Source organism: Pogoniulus pusillus, chromosome 10, assembly GCF_015220805.1.
Source record: "Pogoniulus pusillus isolate bPogPus1 chromosome 10, bPogPus1.pri, whole genome shotgun sequence".
In the NCBI taxonomy this organism is placed as follows: Eukaryota; Metazoa; Chordata; class Aves; order Piciformes; family Lybiidae; genus Pogoniulus; species Pogoniulus pusillus.
Genome location: NC_087273.1, coordinates 28,309,820 through 28,328,533, shown reverse-complemented (window position 1 = coordinate 28,328,533; position 18,714 = coordinate 28,309,820). Strand labels below are relative to the sequence as shown.

The following is an 18,714-nucleotide window of genomic DNA, read 5'->3' as shown; positions in this document are numbered from 1 at the left end:
GTGTTCTTCCAGTGCTGTGTATCAGCTGAAGAGAGATGCAAGGGTAGTCAGTATCAGCGCTACATGCTGCACAGGGAAATGGTCACAGGTGAACAGCATTTAATAAACTTCTTCCCTTTAGGAGATATGAAGAATTCCCTTTTGTTCTGTCTCAGTAAGAGATGAATGTCCTGTTGTAGACACCCAGAGTCACTGGAGCTCAGATAAATATGGTTCAAAGAAAAGGCAGAGCTTGAAGAGTGAATCTTAAGACCAGGTTTTCTGTTAGAAATGAGTTTATGATGACTGAGCTATGGTAGCTTGAAAGGTTGCTTCTGTAACTATTTGAAAAAGAAATATTTATCATGCTTTTGTCCTTTAATAATGAAGTAACTGCCACTGTTTATGTTCAGAACAGCTATTTTTCATGTTACAAATGTGGCTGTGATATCCTCTTGCAAACAAGAGCCTAGCACCTGGTATATTTGCTGATTTTTTTGAAAGATAGTCTTTACAGAATTACAAATAGAATGGATGAGGTGCCTGTCCTTAAACTAAGCACACCTTTAAGCTGAATTTAAGCATGTACTTAAATATATGTTTGAGGGTTTTGTAGAACAATTCTTTTTTTTCTGTAACTTTTTTGCTTTAGTGATTAAAAAAAAAAAAAGAGGAGAAAATGCACAAAAAAGAAAGCTGAATGACTGATGCTCAAGTCTTTGTTCTCTTTTAAGATGCAGTTTTTTGTAGCTTCCACAGAGATAGCCCTAGAATATATTACCAAAAGAAAAAAATCCAAATAAGAAATTTGTGAGAGCAAAGAAATGTGTCACTTCTTTGAAATGTAGGAAAGCCTGTCCTGTGCAGCGTAAATCTGTACATCTCCTTTTCCTCTAAGCTGGCATGTTGACAAGGATGAAAATAATCTGAAGCCAGAAGTGCAGGTAGCCTGGCATTATTAACTATCCTTTTCTTACAGGAAGGTTGATTTGACTGATTAAATACAGGTAGGCAGCAGGTGTATCCTTTAGCTGCGTTGGACTGTGCAGTACAGATGCGTCTTTTTACTTGACATTGTGTTGACTTATCTGTCATTGTTCCCTTGCCACTGTCTTTTTGTAGAAATAACATAAAAAAACCCCTGTGACACAGATGATAATTGTAACACTCTCTGTTTTACAAGCAATGGAGGAGTGTGTCTTGCAAAGTCACAGAATCATAGAAGTTAGAAATTAGAAAGGTCATCCAGCCAGCTTCTCTGACAGTGTAAAATCCATCCATATAATGCATCTTTCAGCCCTTTGTTTAAGTCCTTATTGCAGTGTGGCTTTTTTTCACTTCCCATTGGAAACTAGTTTTAGCATTTTGTGCATCTTACTACGAAAAAGCTTTTCCTGGTAATTCTGATGTGTTTTTCCTCCTCAGCATGCTGCATTAGTCAAATGCAGTATACATAGAAATTACTTTAATACATAATTGTTCTAGTCAGGTTCCGAAGTGGGTCTGCCCCACCCCAGACCTGAGGACAAAGGCACTCACACACACACTCACATAAGCAAAGCATTTGGCATGTCCCTTTATTAATCCCCAAATACATACTGGCCCGAATGTAATTATAGAAGCGAGGGTCCAGGTGCTACTGCAGCTGCACTGGTTGGAGGCTGAGGCAAGGTGTCCCTCTATCACAGCTGCCTGAAATCCTGGGAAGAAGTGTCCCCTTTTTTTTTGTTTTGTGGTCCAGTCCCTGTTATAGAGAGACATAGAGGCATAGAATCAACCAGGTTGGAAGAGACCTCACCTGCACATTTGGCCAGAATGTGTGGGGAGAGATGCCTGTCTTGGGTTCAAATGCAGGTTCCCAGAGACTCTAATACATTTAATAGACCCAATGACAACTTATAGAATTTATAGAGTGCCCTCCCCTCTTCCCCCTCCTTTTCCCAAAAGACAGAGAGAGAGAGAAAGGTAGGGACACCCAAATAAATCAATCTCACTCGATTTGGAAGTTAAAAAGGAAAAGTTTAACAATAACTTAGAAAAGGTATTGGAGGTAAGGGAGTTTACAAAGGATAAGGAAGGGAAAACAGCAAAATACAACAAGGGATGGATACAACCCGAGTAATGTGATGGTGTCTGTGCCTCGTGGCTGCCACGAGGTGTGCTGGTATGCAGTGTGAGTGTGTATGTCCAGAGGGAGCCAAGGCAAAAGAGGATGAGGAGCAGGAAGTGCTCCTCTTTTATACCACAGGAAGTGGGGGGAGTGGGCAAACCATCACCTGGTGTGTGGCCCACCCCTGGGGAGGGACCAAGACCCCTAAGGTCAGGTTCAGGGTTATGCCCCCCTGGAGTGTTAACCCTATACAATGCCTAACCCCACCGCCACATACATAAGAGTGAAGGTTCCTGTGCATGCGTTTGCTAGGTTTTGGGAGCTGCAGGCACTGACAGGGGTAGTAAAGTTCCAGCTGTTGTTTTCCCAACTGTCTTTGCATGCTTTCCTAATCTGCCTTGCCTTCAAGACTCCCTCCTGCCAGTTCCTTGTCTTGGAGCAGCATGTTCTGCCTACACAGAGAAGAATATTTGTGGGCCAAGAACCAACCATTCCCAGTTAACCTGTTCTAATACATGCCATGATAATGTGTCCTGATACAATAATATTTATGGTTTTTATAGAAAAAGCAGCAAAGCCTCCAATCTGTCATGCATATCATGTATTTTCTGTGTCATTACAAGGAATTCTTCTTTGAATTAATCTTAAATATTCTAAGGAAAATTTCTGAATACAGGAACTGGAGGCAGAAAGAGGTAAACTGATGGAAGAAGTGATGTATAACAAAAGGAAAATGGAAGAACTTGAAGATAATCTACTCTTCCGCCTAACCAGTACAGAGGGCTCTTTGGTTGAAGATGAATCCCTGATAGAAGTCCTAAGAATCACTAAAACAACAGCAGAAGAGGTGAATTTTTAATGTCTTGCAAATACATTTTTATAATTTTAATTTAAAGATTATTTGTAGAAAGTTTTGGGTTTGGTTTGGTTTTGGTTTGTTTTTTATTCAGAGCCACTATATAACATCAGACTTTATAACAAATAAACAGTAGAAACATCATCATTTTTTCTCCATAAAATGCTGCAGTATTAAACTATTACCTGGATATTTCTTTATATTCCAAGTGTACTCTGTGAGTGTAAATTTGAATCAAATCCCATTGTGTTTGGTGTTTGCACACAAGAAGGCACAGTGTGTGTGCCTGGAGAAGAGGAGGCTCAGGGGTCACCTTATTGCTGTCTACAACTACCTGAGGGGTGGTTGTAGCCAGGAGGAGGTTGCTCTCTTCTCTCAGGTGGCCAGCACCAGAACGAGAGGACACAGCCTCAGCCTGTGCCAGGGGAGATTTAGGCTGGAGGTGAGGAGAAAGTTCTTCACTGAGAGAGTCATTGGACACTGGAATGGGCTGCCCGGGGAGGTGGTGGAGTCACCGTCCCTGGAGCTGTTCAAGGCAGGACTGGACGTGGTACTTGGTGCCATGGTCTAGCCTTGAGCTCTGTGGTAAAGGGTTGGACTTGATGATCTGTGAGGTCTCTTCCAATCCTAATAATACTGTGATACTGTGATACTGTGTTGAAACATAGGCAAAGGGAAGCAAAAATTGACTGAAAATACCATTGTGATCTTAATCAAGACTTTTTCTTTTTACTTATACAGTATAAATCACAAGTGACATGACTTAATTTGCGTGGTCTATTCGATTAATTTTAAGGTCAGTGAAAAACTAAACATAGCAGCGGACACAGAGGTGAAAATCAACACCGCACGTGAAGAGTATCGGCCTGTTGCTCATCGTGGTAGCATCCTTTATTTCCTGGTTGTGGAAATGAGCTTGGTCAATGTCATGTACCAAACATCCTTAGGGCAATTCCTTGGCATTTTTGACCTATCAATGGAAAGATCTCAGAAATCTCAGATCACAGCGAAAAGGGTAGAATACATAATCAAGCATCTCACCTATGAAGTCTTCAAGTACACAGTTCGAGGGCTCTATGAAAATCACAGATTCCTGTTTACATTGCTTCTGGCCCTGAAGATTGACTTGCAGGCCAAGAAAATTTCACACACTGAGTTTGAGACACTGGTCAAAGGTAATTTCTCTACAAATGTTCCTATTCGCATGTCTGTGAACTGCTAAATGCAGATCCTGCAGTGCTTGCACTAACACTGTGTTGTATCCAGTGGATCAGATGTTTTTTAACTGGTAACTGAGGACATGTACAGCCCAAGAAGGATCTAAGAGACAGATTTTCCAAAACAGGAGCCATATAGACAATTCATTATCATACTAATAGCTAATACTAGGGGTGTCCCCCAGGGATCAGTGCTGGGCTCAGTCCTGTTTAGTATCTTCATTGATGATCTGAATGAGGGGATTGAGTCCACCATCAGTATGTTTCCAGACGACACCAAGTTGGGAGCATGTGTCAATCTGTTTGAGAGTAGGAGGGCTATGCAGAGAGACCTGGACAGGCTGGATAGATGGGCTGCACTTTGGCCACAACAACCCCATGCAGCACTACAGTGTGAGGACAGAGTGGCTGGAGAGCAGCCAGGCAGAGAGGGTACTGGTCAACAGATGACTGAACATGACCCATCAGTGTACCCAGGTGGCCAAGAAGGCCAACAGCATCCTGGCCTGTATCAGGAATAGTGTGGCCAGCAGGACCAGGGAAGTCTTTCTGCCCCTGTACCCCTTGGGCCCCTCAATTTAAGAAAGATGTTGAGGTGCTTGAACGTGTCCAGGGAAGGGCAACAAGGCTGGTGAGGGAGCTGGAGCACAGCCCTATGAGGAGAGGCTGAGAGAGCTGGGGATGTTCAGCCTGGAGAAGAGGAGGCTCAGAGGAGGCCTTATTGTTCTCTACAACTATCTGAAGGGAGGTTTTAGCCAGATGGGGATTGGTCTTTTCTCCTAGACAATCAGTAACAGAACAAGAGGACACAGTCTCAAACTGCACCAGGGCAGGTTTAGGCTGGATGTTAGGAAGAAATTCTTTACAGAAAGAGTGATTGGCATTGGACTGGGCTGCTTGGGGAGGTGGTGGAGTCACCATCCCTGGAGATGTTTAAAAGGAGACTAGATGAGGCACTTAGTGCCATGGTTTAGTTAATTAGAAGGTGTTAGGTGATGGGTTGGACTCCATCATCTCATAAGTGTTTTCCAACCTGGTTAATTCTGTGATTCTGTGAATAAGGATTCAACTTTTTAAATTTACATTGCAAAAGAGAAAAAACCAAAAATCTGTTACTTGGTAAGGGACTTGGTAGTTTTCTCCTGTATACCTCTTCTTTGAATTGCCACCTACCTATATCTGTCAGCTTAGAGACAGTGGAGACAGTCAGCAAAATCTCTTTTAATAAAAGGTGAGCTGGTGTGTGAATGCATGAGGACTCTGAAACTTATTTAAATGCCAGTATACAAAGAAATGGAAATCTGTCACTTGTTGAAAATGTTATACGTTGCCTCCATTGCATTATGCCACCACTGCATGGCACTACTAAGACACACTGACAAAAGTTTTAATAAACTTTATAAGCCTCTGATGGTGGTGGACTCCACTACCTCCAAGATATGATAAGTGAATCGTGTACCAAGATAAAATAAACCCAGTCAGGTAGTTGCCCTCTGAGTATCTTTGTTTGCTCTGCAAATATCTATTTATCTTCAGCTGTGGTTCAGCTGTGTTGGAGGTGTAAATAGGCACAACGATGCCAATCATGGTGCCCAGTGTTGGTTGAGCTGAGAGGTTGTTGAAGTTAGAGAGTCCTGAAAACTAATGCACCCTATGCTTTCTTATGCTGCACTCCAGGTGTATGATGCCTGGGTTTAACATAAGTAATTTTTATATCTGGTCTAAAGACTTGGATTTGAGTATCCATTTAGGTATGCAAGTTTTATTAGAGACCTACAGATGGAGAAAAAGCAGCAACACAAAAAGTACTGAGATACCAGCTTTGGGAGGCACTAAGACCATTTTCACAATCCATTTTTGTTAAATGACTCTTCCATGCAAATTCTACATCTCCATGTCCTGGTTTACAAAGTTTTTTACTTCATAAAATATAGAAATAAACATTATTTTTCTTGTAACTTCTCTGTTTGACAATGGTTGTTTTACTCTGTAATGCTTTCCACTTTGCAGGAGGTGCCAGTTTGGATTTGAATTCTGTGGAGCCAAAACCAAAAAAGTGGATCCTTGACATGACATGGCTCAATCTTGTGCAGTTATCTAGCCTGCACCCTTTTAATCAACTCCTGGGGCAAATTGTTAGGAATGAGAAGTCTTGGAAAGCTTGGTTTGATGCAGAAGCACCTGAAAGAACTGCTATTCCTGATGGGTATGACAGCTTACTGGATCAGTTCCATAAGCTGCTCCTTGTTCGTAGCTGGTGCCCTGATCACACCGTTGCCCAAGTAAGATATGCTTTTGAACAGCAGTTGTATTGGGTGGCATCTCCTGTAGAATTGATAGTTCCAGAGTTCTGTTCTCTGAATTTGTTTTTATCTTAATATTAGTAACAGAATGCAAGTTGTTTTGAAAATCAGATATTGATATCCTTACAACAAATATATGTGAGGGAAAAAGTAATTGATTTGACTTCAATGAATTAGAAAGGGCATTGCAAAACATGAAAGAAATTGTGTTGGATCTGTAAGAGCATAATTTTTGTGTGTGGCTCTTCTGAAATTGTAAAGTGGTCACATTCTCCTGGTGAATAAGAAGATATATGCCTATTCTTTCACAGAAGTGGAAAGACAACAGTTAATTTTGATGACAAGTGCACTAAAATAGTAGATAAACTGTTCACTTACCCTCCATGCTAGGGAAGTAATAATTATGACTGTCTCATAGCAGATGTCATGAAAGAAACTGCAATAGATCAACAGGTTTTACAGAATCTGTTTTATATCATTTTCTTTTCTCTGTGTAGGTCTAAAAGAGATGCATGAATCTATGAGTGTCCTCTTTTCACTTTATTTTCTCTTTACCTACAATAGAAAGTAGTACTTCTGATTTTCTGCCTGCCTCAGCGTTACATGTTGCATGTTGTGATCACATCAGTGTTCTATTTAGATCTTTCCACGGGCTGCTTTTTCAGCAAGACCCCCTTCCCCTCTTTTTTCCTTCTCTTCAGCTGGTAAATAAGTGAGCAGCATGGGAGATCAGTCTGTAACAATTTGTACAGACCACACTAATACAGCTGATACTGCTCATTTGAGATGGAAGTCTCTGAACAGTAGTTCCAAAACTTGTAATAGTTTTAAATTTTGAGGAAAGAGAGGATCCTTTTTGTTATTATCTTCTTTAACTCTTATTTCCCTACTGGATTTCCTCAAATTACACGTTTAGCTCTCTTTGCCTGGGCAGAAATTATGCTTAACAGTGGATGATTGCTTGTTCTGTAGTTGGTGTATTTCACAGCCCACCTTGCTCCTGAGTGTTTCTCTTTCTGTACAATAGAAAGTAGTACTTCTCATTTCTTCCCTGTCTCAACTTCACATGTTGCATGTTGTGATCAAATCTGTGTTCTATTTAGGAGACACTATCTTTCCACGGGCTGCTTTTTCAGCAAGACCCCCTTCCCCTCTTTTTTCCTTCTCTTCTCTTCAGCTGGTAAATAAGTGAGCAGCATGGGAGATCAGTCTGTAACAATTTATACAGACCACAGTAATACAGCTGATACTGCTCATTTGAGATGGAAGTCTCTGAACAGTAGTTCCAAAACCTGTAATAGTTTTAAATTTTGAGGAAAGAGAGGATCCTTTTTGTTATTATCTTCTTTAACTCTTATTTCCCTACTGGATTTCCTCAAATTACACATGTTTAGCTCTCTTTGCCTGGGCAGAAATTATGCTTAATGGTGGATGATTGCTTGTTCTGTAGTTGGTGTCTTTAACAGCCTACCTTGGTCCTGAGTGTTTCTCCCAACAGTAAATGCCTTAGAATCTGTGCTAGTAGTTTACATAGTTGGAAAATCATGCCAGCCAAAAAAATGTTTCATATGCTAGGCTATGTTTATAAGTCCTTTTTAGCCTGGAGAAGAGGAGGCTCAGGGGTGACCTTATTGCTGTCTACAACTACCTGAGGGGAGGTTGTGGCCAGGAGGAGGTTGCTCTCTTCTCTCAGGTGGCCAGCACCAGAACAAGAGGACACAGCCTCAGGCTGTGCCAGGGGAGATTCAGGCTCGAGGTGAGGAGAAAGTTCTTCACTGAGAGAGTCATTGGACACTGGAATGGGCTGCCCAGGGAGGTGGTGGAGTCGCCGTCCCTGGGGCTGTTCAAGGCAGGATTGGACGTGGCACTTGGTGCCATGGTGTAGCCTTGAGCTCTGTGGTAAAGGGTTGGACTTGATGATCTGTGAGGTCTCTTCCAATCCTAATAATACTGTGATACTGTGAAAATGTCTGTGAGGAGAGGACAATAGAGGCACAAGGAAGGTTTGACCTTTAAGGATAAAGCCTGAGCTGTGTTTATGTTTTGTAGAAGTAGATACTGGGTAACCACTGGACAGGAGAATTTGTTTGAAGTTCCAACAAATGTATGGAAGATTGTAAGTGGGTCAGATGAAAGATCTGTCTAATCTGCTGTGTTGTAGAGACAGTGCCAACAATACACTCTTAGAGGAGCTAAGAATGGAAATGGTATAGAGAAACTCTTTTGTTTGGCTATCCACTAAGCTTTAGCAGTCAGTAATTTAGGGACAGTGTCTGGACTGTCCTCAGAGCTGACAGTGGATCTATTCTGCAAGGATTTCTTTTAAAAAATCCATTTAGTATCCTCTAGAGCTGATGTTCACAGGATGGCTGCTGTATGAACACAATTCTTCCTTTTCCTTGTTTGAAGTTTGCTATCTGAGAATTTAAATGATTGCCTCCTGTCGACTGTAACTTTTATTATACCAAAGTTGAAAATTAAAGTTTAGCAAGTCACTGACTTCCAGTGTAGGTATTGGTAAATTCTACATGAGTGAATTTACTTTCTAAAAAGCAATAATGTATGTTATTGGTAACTTTCTTTGCCTTTTTTTTTTTTAGGCTCGATCCTACATTGCAGAATCTCTTGGAGAGAAATACACAGAAGGCTTTATTCTTGAAATGGAAGCAATGTGGACAGAAAGTGACTGCAGAACACCTTTGACATGCTTTTTATCAGTTGGGTCTGACCCCACTGAAAATATAGAACGTCTTGCAAAATCAAAGGTAGCCTCCTGAATTGAGTTTGCTAGATCTGGTAGAGACACTGAAAGCTACTCTTTCAACTAGAAATGAGATCTCCACAATTCAAAGATGTTCACATAATGCAATCTTTATTCATACCAGTGTCCTCTGGAAGTTTGTTTTGAAGCAGTAAGTTGTGCCAGGGGAGGTCTAGGCTGGATGTTAGGAGGAAGTTCTTCAAAGAGAGAGTTATTTACCATTGGAATGGGCTGCCCAGGGAGGTGGTGAAGTCACCATCCTGGGAGGTTTTCAAGAGAAGACTGGATGAGGCACTTAGTGCCATGGTCTAGTTGATTGGATGAGGCTGGGTGATAGGTTGAACTGGATGATCTTGGAGGTCTCTTCCAACCTGGTTGATTCTATGATTTGATGATTCTAGTTTAGAGAGCCTACCACTCAGTTCATCTGATAGAGACTTTCTCAACATTTCTTTGCAGCACAGCATCACTTTAAGGCACTCTGTTTTATGGTTCACAGTGTAGATGTAAGTGTATTTTTCCCAAGAGGAAGTTATTCACAGGAAATCTCCATAAATTTTCCTCCCTGTTAAAATGCATCTTCACTTAGTGATGCAGGATTTTGGTGTGCACTAAGTAAGACTTGTAAACCCGAGGAGCACCAAAAAATAACTTATTAATTAGAAAGTTTAGATGCTCATTACTTTTGAAAACATGCACTCTCTCATTTTATTTGTCTGACTCTGATGATCAGTGCTTAAATTTAAGATCTAACTCTCTCTGCAGTGTATAAACTGAAAGACCTTAAGCCTGAAGTTGTTGATGTGATCTTTGTCTACAAAAATTGTGCACCCAAATAGCCAGCCAATATACAAACATAGGGAGGGAGAAGGATGGCAGTTCTGTGAGCACAGATTTTAGATTTATTGGTAGCAATGCATTGGAAGAACATGGTCAAATGAGTGTGGTAATTCTTGTTTTCCCTGTTAGGAGTCAGAGGCAACCTAGGCCAGTGGACTGGTTATTTAGCATGAGCAATGGTAGTTAGAACAACAGGTGAGAGGGGACCTGCCTGAACTTTACTTACAGACTTGTATGGCCTGATAGCAACCTAGTCAGATTGTCTTTTTCAGATCCCTTGTAAGAGCTTGTAGCATCTCCTGTTTTTCTGAGCCACTGGCTTTCTTCTCCTGTGGCCTCAGGAGGAAAGACTCCATCTATTTCCAGAATCCTTGTGTTTGCATTTATGATCTTTGTCTGTTCTGAATCCAGAAAACTAACAGCTAGAAAAATAACTAGAGCTAGTAGATCATCAAACTGACCAGCTGCCAATTCTTGACTTTATTTGGTACATGAATTATTGTGTGATGCCTTAATATCTGTCCATGTCACAGGAAAAAAGAATAATCTGGCAGCTATATTGCTGTGTGTGTCCTGCTTTATTTGGGAAAGTGGGACAAAGGAAGGGAAAATGTCTAAGTTGCCATACAACACTGATTTCATCAAACCTGCCAAATAGGTTACACTCAGAGGGTGTAGTTTTCTTTCAACAGGTGAGGGAAAAGAGCAGCTTAGAGGGTCTTGCTTCTTTGTTCACTCTGTTTTAATTTAATCAGTCTCTGTTGATATTAGTGGTTTTCTTTGTGGTGCCATATTACTGCACATTAACCTACAAAAGCAGTATGCCACATATATAATAATTGTGAAGAACTGTATATAACAGAAACTTTCTTCTTTCCTTCCAGAACATTCCCTGTCGTGCTATTTCAATGGGTCAGGGCCAGGAAGTCCATGCAAGGCACTTATTGAATCAGTGCATACAGGATGGAGGATGGCTCCTTCTACAGAACTGCCACCTTGGCTTGGACTTTCTTGGTGAATTAATGGACACCATAGCAACAACAGAATCTATTAGTGAAGGTTTCAGGACCTGGATCACCACAGAGGCTCATCCTGAGTTCCCTATTAATCTTTTACAGTCCTCTATCAAATTTACTAATGAACCCCCTCAAGGTAAGAAGCCATGCTGTCTTTGAGTTTTGGGGCTTGTTTCCCTACCCTGGTCCACATAATTCACTGTAGTCTGTGTAGTGGTTTAGTTTTTATTGTCTGCTGTTTCACTAGCTAAATACAGCACTGTGTGAATCAGTCTTGTGATGTGTGAAGTATGACTCTTCTGGAGAGAAAATGGATATTGTTTTTTTAGCAGAAACCTATGGTGATTTTGTTGTTTGTGTAGAAACTGTGGAGAGTGCCAGGTCAGTGGACCTTTCTTAAGCTTAAAACACCTCATCGCTCTTTCTTTTAATGTCCTGTCGACCCCACCTAAGGATACAGAGGGGAACCAATCCTGTGCTTTACTGGATAATGAAAAACATACTGAGCACTCAACCTCAGCCTCCCAAGCTGCAGCATGGACTGGATGATCTTTGGGGTCTCTTCCAACCTGGTTGATTCTATGATTCTATGATTCTGTGTAGCCATGGCTGTCGCTCCTTACTGTGTTATCTGGCACTGCTAAAAGGAGACTGACCCAAGTATCTTTGTATTTGTCTTTCAAGTATTTTTGAGCTGCTACTGGATCACCCCTTAGCTTCTGTCACAGGGGAGGGGTCAGAGTGGCTGGAGAGCAGCCAGACAGAGAGGCATCTGGGGGTACTGATTGATACCCACCTGAACATGAGCCAGCAGTGTGCCCAGGTGGCCAAGACAGCCAATGGCATCCTGGCCTGCATCAGGAATGGTGTGGTCAGCAGGAGCAGGAAGGTCATTCTGCCCCTGTACTCTGCACTGCTTAGACCACACCTTGAGTACTGTGTTCAGTTCTGGGCCTCCCAGTTTAGGAGGGACATTGAGATGCTTGAGCGTGTCCAGAGAAGGGCGACGAGGCTGGTGAGAGGCCTTGAGCACAGCCCTACGAGGAGAGGCTGAGGGAGCTGGGGTTGTTTAGCCTGGAGAAGAGGAGGCTCAGGGGTGATCTTATTGCTGTCTACAACTACCTGAGGGGAGGTTGTGGCCAGGAGGAGCTTGCTCTCTTCTCTCAGGTGGCCAGCACCAGAACGAGAGGACACAGCCTCAGGCTGCACCAGGGGAAATTTAGGCTGGAAGTGAGGAGAAAGTTCTTCACTGAGAGAGTCATTGGACACTGGAATGGGCTGCCCAGGGAGGTGGTGGAGTCGCCGTCCCTGGAGCTGTTCAAGACAGGATTGGACGTGGCACTTGGTGCCATGGTCTAGCCTTGAGCTCTGTGGTAAAGGGTTGGACTTGATGATCTGTGAGGTCTCTTCCTACCTTGGTGATACTGTGATACTGTGTGAATAGTGCATAGTGGATCTGAATACTGGAGTTTACTTAACTGATGAGACTAGGCCTTTTATGCTACTTGGGTTTTTTTTTGACACATTCACTCTCTCATGCTTGTAGCCTTCTGAATTTCATTCATTTTGTCTTGACTTGCCTTCCCATTAGAGAAATCACTGCCGGTCAAGAAAGGTTGGGTAGAAGCTTATATTGCTTTCATGCTGTGCAGCTATATGCATCCCCTGGCATTTCACAGTATCACCAAGGTTGGAAGAGACCTCATAGATCATCAAGTCCAACCCTTTACCACAGAGCTCAAGGCTAGACCATGGCACCAAGTGCCACGTCCAATCTTGCCTTGAACAGCCCCAGGGACAGCGACTCCACCACCTCCCCGGTCAGCCCATTCCAGTGTCCTTCATTCATCTCACCTACTGCCAGGATCTTTCCCCACTTCCCCACTTCAAGGATGTTTCCTTATGCTATGATGTTCATCTCACACTTTCTGGGAATCTGAGCCTCCCACTTGTACTAACCTGTATGTGTATGTGGAAGCACAACATGTGTTGTAATCATAGAATCAACCAGGTTGGAAGAGACCTCCAAGATCATCCACTCCAATCTATCACCCAGCCCTGTCCAGTCAACTAGACCATGGCACTAAGTGCCTCAGCCAGGCTTTGCTTGAACACCTCCAGGGATGGTGCCTCCACCACCTCCCTGGGCAGCCCATTCCAATGCCAATCAGTCTCCCTGTGAAGAACTTCCTCCTAACATCCAGCCTATAGTTCCCCCAGCACAATTTGAGACTATGTCCCCTTATTCTGTTGCTGGTTGCCTGGGAGAAGAGGCCAACCCCCACCTGGCTACAATGTCCCTTCAGGTAGTTGTAGACAGCAATGAGGTCCCCCCTGAGCCTCCTCTTCTCTAGGCTGAACAACCCCAGCTCCCTCAGCCTCTCCTCATAGGGTTTGTGTTCCAGGCCTTTCACCAGATTTGTTGCCCTTCTCTGGACACGTTCCAGCACCTCAACATCTCTCTTGAATTGAGGGGCCCAGAACTGGACACAGTACTCAAGGTGTGGCCTGACCAGTGCCGTCGGAATTGGAAGTTCTGGCTCATGTTTCTGCATAAATGGGAGGATTCAGCATGTTTCCTTCCTTGCAGCCTGTACCATTTGCAGCTATCAAGTAACAGACTTGTTCTTAAGAGTTCAGAATTTCATTTTTGGACAGCAACCATTGCTCATAAATGCATGCAATTACCTTCTGCATTTCAGTATTCAGTTTAAGCTGGTTTTTGCATGTCACAGTCTCCTCTTCTTGTCCTAGCATTGTAAGCATGTCTGCTCAGTGTCTGACCACCTTCACTATCCCATCCCGTTTCTCCATGTCTGCCTTGTGTGCCAAATATACAAAATATATGCAGGGGGAAGCATCATTAGTGCTAAGTTGAAACTGATAGGGCTTTCCTTCAGTCTACTGGCTATGCTTCTTCAAAGGTAGCCCACTATCTGTACTGCCTTATTTGCAAGAAGGGTGCATTTTTGGCTTGTATTAAACCTGGCATCTACAATAATCCTGAAGTGCTTACCAGTAGATCTCAGCTAGCAGATCATAGTTTGTACAATCACATGGAGTCATTCTACTGCAGGTGAAGAACTTTGCACTTTTCCTTGTTGAACTTCACACAGTTTTTTTTAGCCAAGTCTTCATCACTCTCTGGGTCCCTCTGGGCTGATGTTCTGCCATTTAGCATGTCAGCCACACTCTCTAATGTAGTATTTTGTAGAAATTTGTTGAGGTTGCCTTTTGTCTCCTTATCCAAGGCACTGATGAAAATATTTAAGAATACCTGTCTCTGGTGTACTTTGCTTTTTTTTTTTACCTCACTGCTGGAGTATCTTAAACCTTTGATTACTTGTTATTCTTGAGCCTAGTAGCCAACCTGATAGCCTTCTATAATGAGATGATTGATTTAATGGATGAGGAGAGAGCATAGGGTGTTGCTTATCTTAACATACTGATCAAGGAGGCATTAGAAAAGTGGAAAGTGAGATGAGTTGAACGTTGAGTGAACTCTCAGATTCAAAGGGTTGTGGTCAGCTGCACAAATCCAGATGGAGAGCAGTCACCAGTGATATAACTGAGGGGTCAATATTTGGGCCAGCAGTTAATATTTTCACTAATGACCTAGATGATAGGACATCCTCAGTAAGTTTGTAGTTGCTACAAAGTGAGAAGAAGAAGCTGATGTACCAGAAAGTCAACTTTTCCAGTGGGATCTTCACAAGCTGAAGAAGTGATCTAATAGGAATCTGCTGAACTTCAACATAGTGGCATTATAGTTAGTAATGATTATGTCCAAGATGTGATTATACATATATAATTATTTATTGATCTGTGAAAAATCCTGCCCAAACTATGTACAAATCAAGGGATTTATTTACAGATCTTGACATTTGGTAGGGAGATGATTTTCACAATAGGGAAATAATTGATAACAGCAAACAATTGGGACAGTTCAGAAAGTTTGAAAAGACCAGCCACAAGCAACACTTTCCCTCACTATAAATACAGCAGGCAAGATCCCAGAAAAGCTAGGAAAATAAGGTTGAAAAAGCCAAATTTACTCACGAAAGTGGTGCTGCCAGGGTAGAGGATTTCTTGTGGGTTTCCTGGCTCAAAAAATGGCCTCCAAAACTGCGATTATAATCCTCATGTGTGAATTGCACAGACAAAAGAAGAGTGGCTCCCACAAGCACGAGCCCTGAGAAAGACCCACAAGTGTGCTGCTTCTAGGCTATGGTGTGCAACCCAGCTGAGCAGGTGTGCTAGTGGCTGCTGTACAGCAGGCATGGCAACAATGGGAGCAGCTTGTCTGGTGCAGAGATGGGATTCAGGTAGCGAGGTCCACAAAGAAGCCTTTCCTGCTTTCAGATTGCTCCATTTAATAGCTCTCTAGATTCATTGTGTCCAATGCCATGTATACACTTGAATGGGAATTAGTCACAGTATCATCAGGGTTGGAAGAGACCTCACAGATCATCAAGTCCAACCCTTTACCACAGAGCTCAAGGCTACACCATGGCACCAAGTGCCACGTCCAACCTTGCCTTGAACAGCTCCAGGGACGGCGACTCCACCACCTCCCCGGGCAGCCCATTCCAGTGTCCAATGACTCTCTCAGTGAAGAACTTTCTCCTCACCTCAAGCCTAAATTTCCCCTGGCACAGCCTGAGGCTGTGTCCTCTTGTTCTGGTGCTGGCCACCTGAGAAAAGAGAGCAGCCTCCTCCTGGCCACAACCTCCCCTGAGGTAGTTGTAGACAGCAATGAGGTCACCCCTGAGCCTCCTCTTCTCCAGGCTAACCAATCCCAGCTCCCTCAGCCTCTCCTCGTAGGGCTGTGCTCAAGGCCTCTCACCAGCCTCGTCGCCCTTCTCTGGACACGCTCAAGCATCTCAATGTCCCTCCTAAACTGGGGGGCCCAGAACTGAACACAGTACTCAAGGTGTGGTCTAACCAGTGCAGAATACAGGGGCAGAATGACCTCCCTGCTCCTGCTGACCACACCATTCCTGATGCAGGCCAGGATGCCACTGGCTCTCTTGGCCACCTGGGCACACTGCTGGCTCATGTTCAGGTGGGTATCAATCAGCACCCCCAGATCCCTCTCTGTCTGGCTGCTCTCCAGCCACTCTGACCCCAGCCTGTATCTCTGCATGGGGTTGTTGTGGCCAAAGTGCAGCACCTGGCACTTGGAGCTATTGAACGCCATCCCCTTGGACTCTGCCCATCTGTCCAGGCGGTCAAGGTCCCGCTGCAGAGCCCTTATGCCCTCCAACAGAGGGCAGCCTATAGCATCCCTGTGCAGCATCCACAGTGCAGGAATTTCATGTGGCATGGGGCAAGCTATATGTGTGGATAACCCCAGCCTGCAGCAGGAAACAGGGTGCATTTACAGCTCCTTTCACACCTCTACTCTTTCCCCATTCAAACCTCTTAAGAGAGAGGGGGAAAGCAAGGCGTGTGTGTGTGTGTGTGTGTTGGGGAATGCTCCCCACACATAGGAAAGAAGAACTAGATTACAGGCTGGGGAAAGAAAACAATGGTGATGTCTACTTCACTCACATGCATGATGGCTTTGCAGAAAAAAACTTGGGTTTCCTGATGAAAATCAAGTAGAACATGACACAGCAATATACCCTTGGAGCAAAGATGCTCTCTAACTTCCTCAGCTGCACTTCTAGCACCCTTGAGAATGTTGAATTCTTCTCAACTCTGCCATGGTGCGAGTATATTTGGAGTCATGTCTAGGTCTGACCCCAGAGCATGGACAGAACAAGTCCAGTGAGAGACACCTCTAAGGTGCTGAAGGGAGTGGAGAACATGGCATATGAAGAGAGGCTGAGTGAGCTGTGGCCTCATCAATGCGTATAACAATGTGATGGAAGTGAGTAAAAGAAACAGTAAGATTTTTCTCAGTGGTGCCAAGTGACAGAAAGGTAGGGATGGACACAAATGGAAATCCAGGAAATTCTGATTCAGCCTCAGAAAAAAAATAACACTGGGTGGTCAAATACTGGAACAGCTTGTTCAGTGAGTTTGTAGACTCCATCTTCAAAACCGACATGGACAAGGTGCTGAACCTCTAGTAGACCCTGCTTTGAGTAGGGGTGTTACACAAGGTGACCTCCAGAGGTCCCTTTCAACTTCAACTACTTGGTGTTACTCTGTGTGATATGCAAACATGCAGCTTTTCTAACTAGTCTCTGACCTGTTGCTCTCCTGATATTGCAGATGTTTCTCATACCCAAACTGTGCTGCTACCTGCAGATATTCTGTATATATTTACAGAAGCAACTCACTATCATTATTTTGTCTTTTAACTCCCTCATATTTAACTATGCAATGCACTAACACTCATAGATAGATATCCACCTATAAGTCTGTAGGAGCTGAGGATTTTTGTCCAAGGTCCTCAGTCATTTAAATCTCTTATTTCAGTACTCATCTTCCTTCCAACATTAGAAAGATGTCTACAGGATGCCTGGTATTGTGGTAGACATCCTGTTTTGGTGTATGTACTCCACTTTCAGAAAGAGTCTACTGTTAAAATATTTTTACTTCTTTCTCTTCTTTTCTTCTCTTTTTACTTCTGTGCTCAGCATCTTTTTATTTACCGTGACCCTTCCTTATCATTCAAATGATAACAATCTATAGCTCCAAGAGGCTATTTTATAAGTCAGATTGCAGCAAATTGATGACTTGCACTTAGTAATAGAAATATGCCTGGTGTAAGACTTTAAGTCTGGATGAAATACAAACAGTTTTAGTTTTGAGATACTGCCGTGCCACATTGGTGTTGTGCTATGATAAGACACTTTTGTTTGATTACTTCATCTTGATTTTGGAACTCTCTTGTGATACCCTTCCAGTACTTTGAAAAGATATTCATTTGTTTTTCCACAGGCTCTTTATGAAATAGGAAAAAAAGAAACAGGGCTTTTATTGTGTCATAGGAAGTATGATAACTTGGACAATCTACTCACTGCACATGAAATCTCTTCTTAGACTCATGTTAAGCTGATTAGGTGGAGGATACCATAAGAGGGACACAGTGTCAGTAACTCCTGCTCAGTGTTGTCTGCCAAATGGAGATGATGCTTCAGTAATGCTGCCTGAAAGCATCTGAGCATGGAAGCTGAGAATGGATGAATATTATCTGCCTAGAGCTGTTCCTGTGATATGAAATGTCAGTGCTCAAACAAACCTCCTCAAGTATTAGTATTTGCACTATGAATTTAGATTCTTGTCTCATAAGCTTGGTGCCTGCATGCCAGTTTAAGGAGCTGCATACAGAATTTTGAGATGGCTGTGGGAATGAAATCTAAATAAAATTATCTTGGGTAGAACTAAAATCCCATTTCATATGTAAATATTGAAATACAAACTCTTGGATATTCATATGGCATTAGGTGTCTTTTTGATTGCCATACAGTTGCTGAATAATTATATTTACATTTCTGTTATTATTAGTAACATTTAGAATATAATTACTTAAGTGCAATTCTTTCCAGACACCTGAACTTAATTTGGTGTCTTCTACTTGAAACAGAATGTAACAGAAGTTTGCCTGCTGTGACCAGCTGAACAGATAATTGATTCAAATAGATTATTTAAAGCTATAAATAAGATGATTGTGTACGT

The 18,714-nt window shown here is 42.8% G+C and overlaps 1 protein-coding gene across 1 annotated transcript in view; it reads left to right on the top strand.

Annotated features, from left to right (window-relative positions):
* Nucleotides 1-18,714, top strand: part of LOC135178814 (dynein axonemal heavy chain 5-like) — a 196,248-nt gene that overhangs the window by 139,163 nt on the left and 38,371 nt on the right. The window contains exons 66-70 of the mRNA XM_064150074.1: nucleotides 2,766-2,936; nucleotides 3,742-4,120; nucleotides 6,173-6,444; nucleotides 9,066-9,230; nucleotides 10,951-11,218. Coding sequence (XP_064006144.1) covers nucleotides 2,766-2,936; nucleotides 3,742-4,120; nucleotides 6,173-6,444; nucleotides 9,066-9,230; nucleotides 10,951-11,218 — 1,255 coding nt within the window. The remainder of the gene's footprint in view (nucleotides 1-2,765; nucleotides 2,937-3,741; nucleotides 4,121-6,172; nucleotides 6,445-9,065; nucleotides 9,231-10,950; nucleotides 11,219-18,714) is intronic.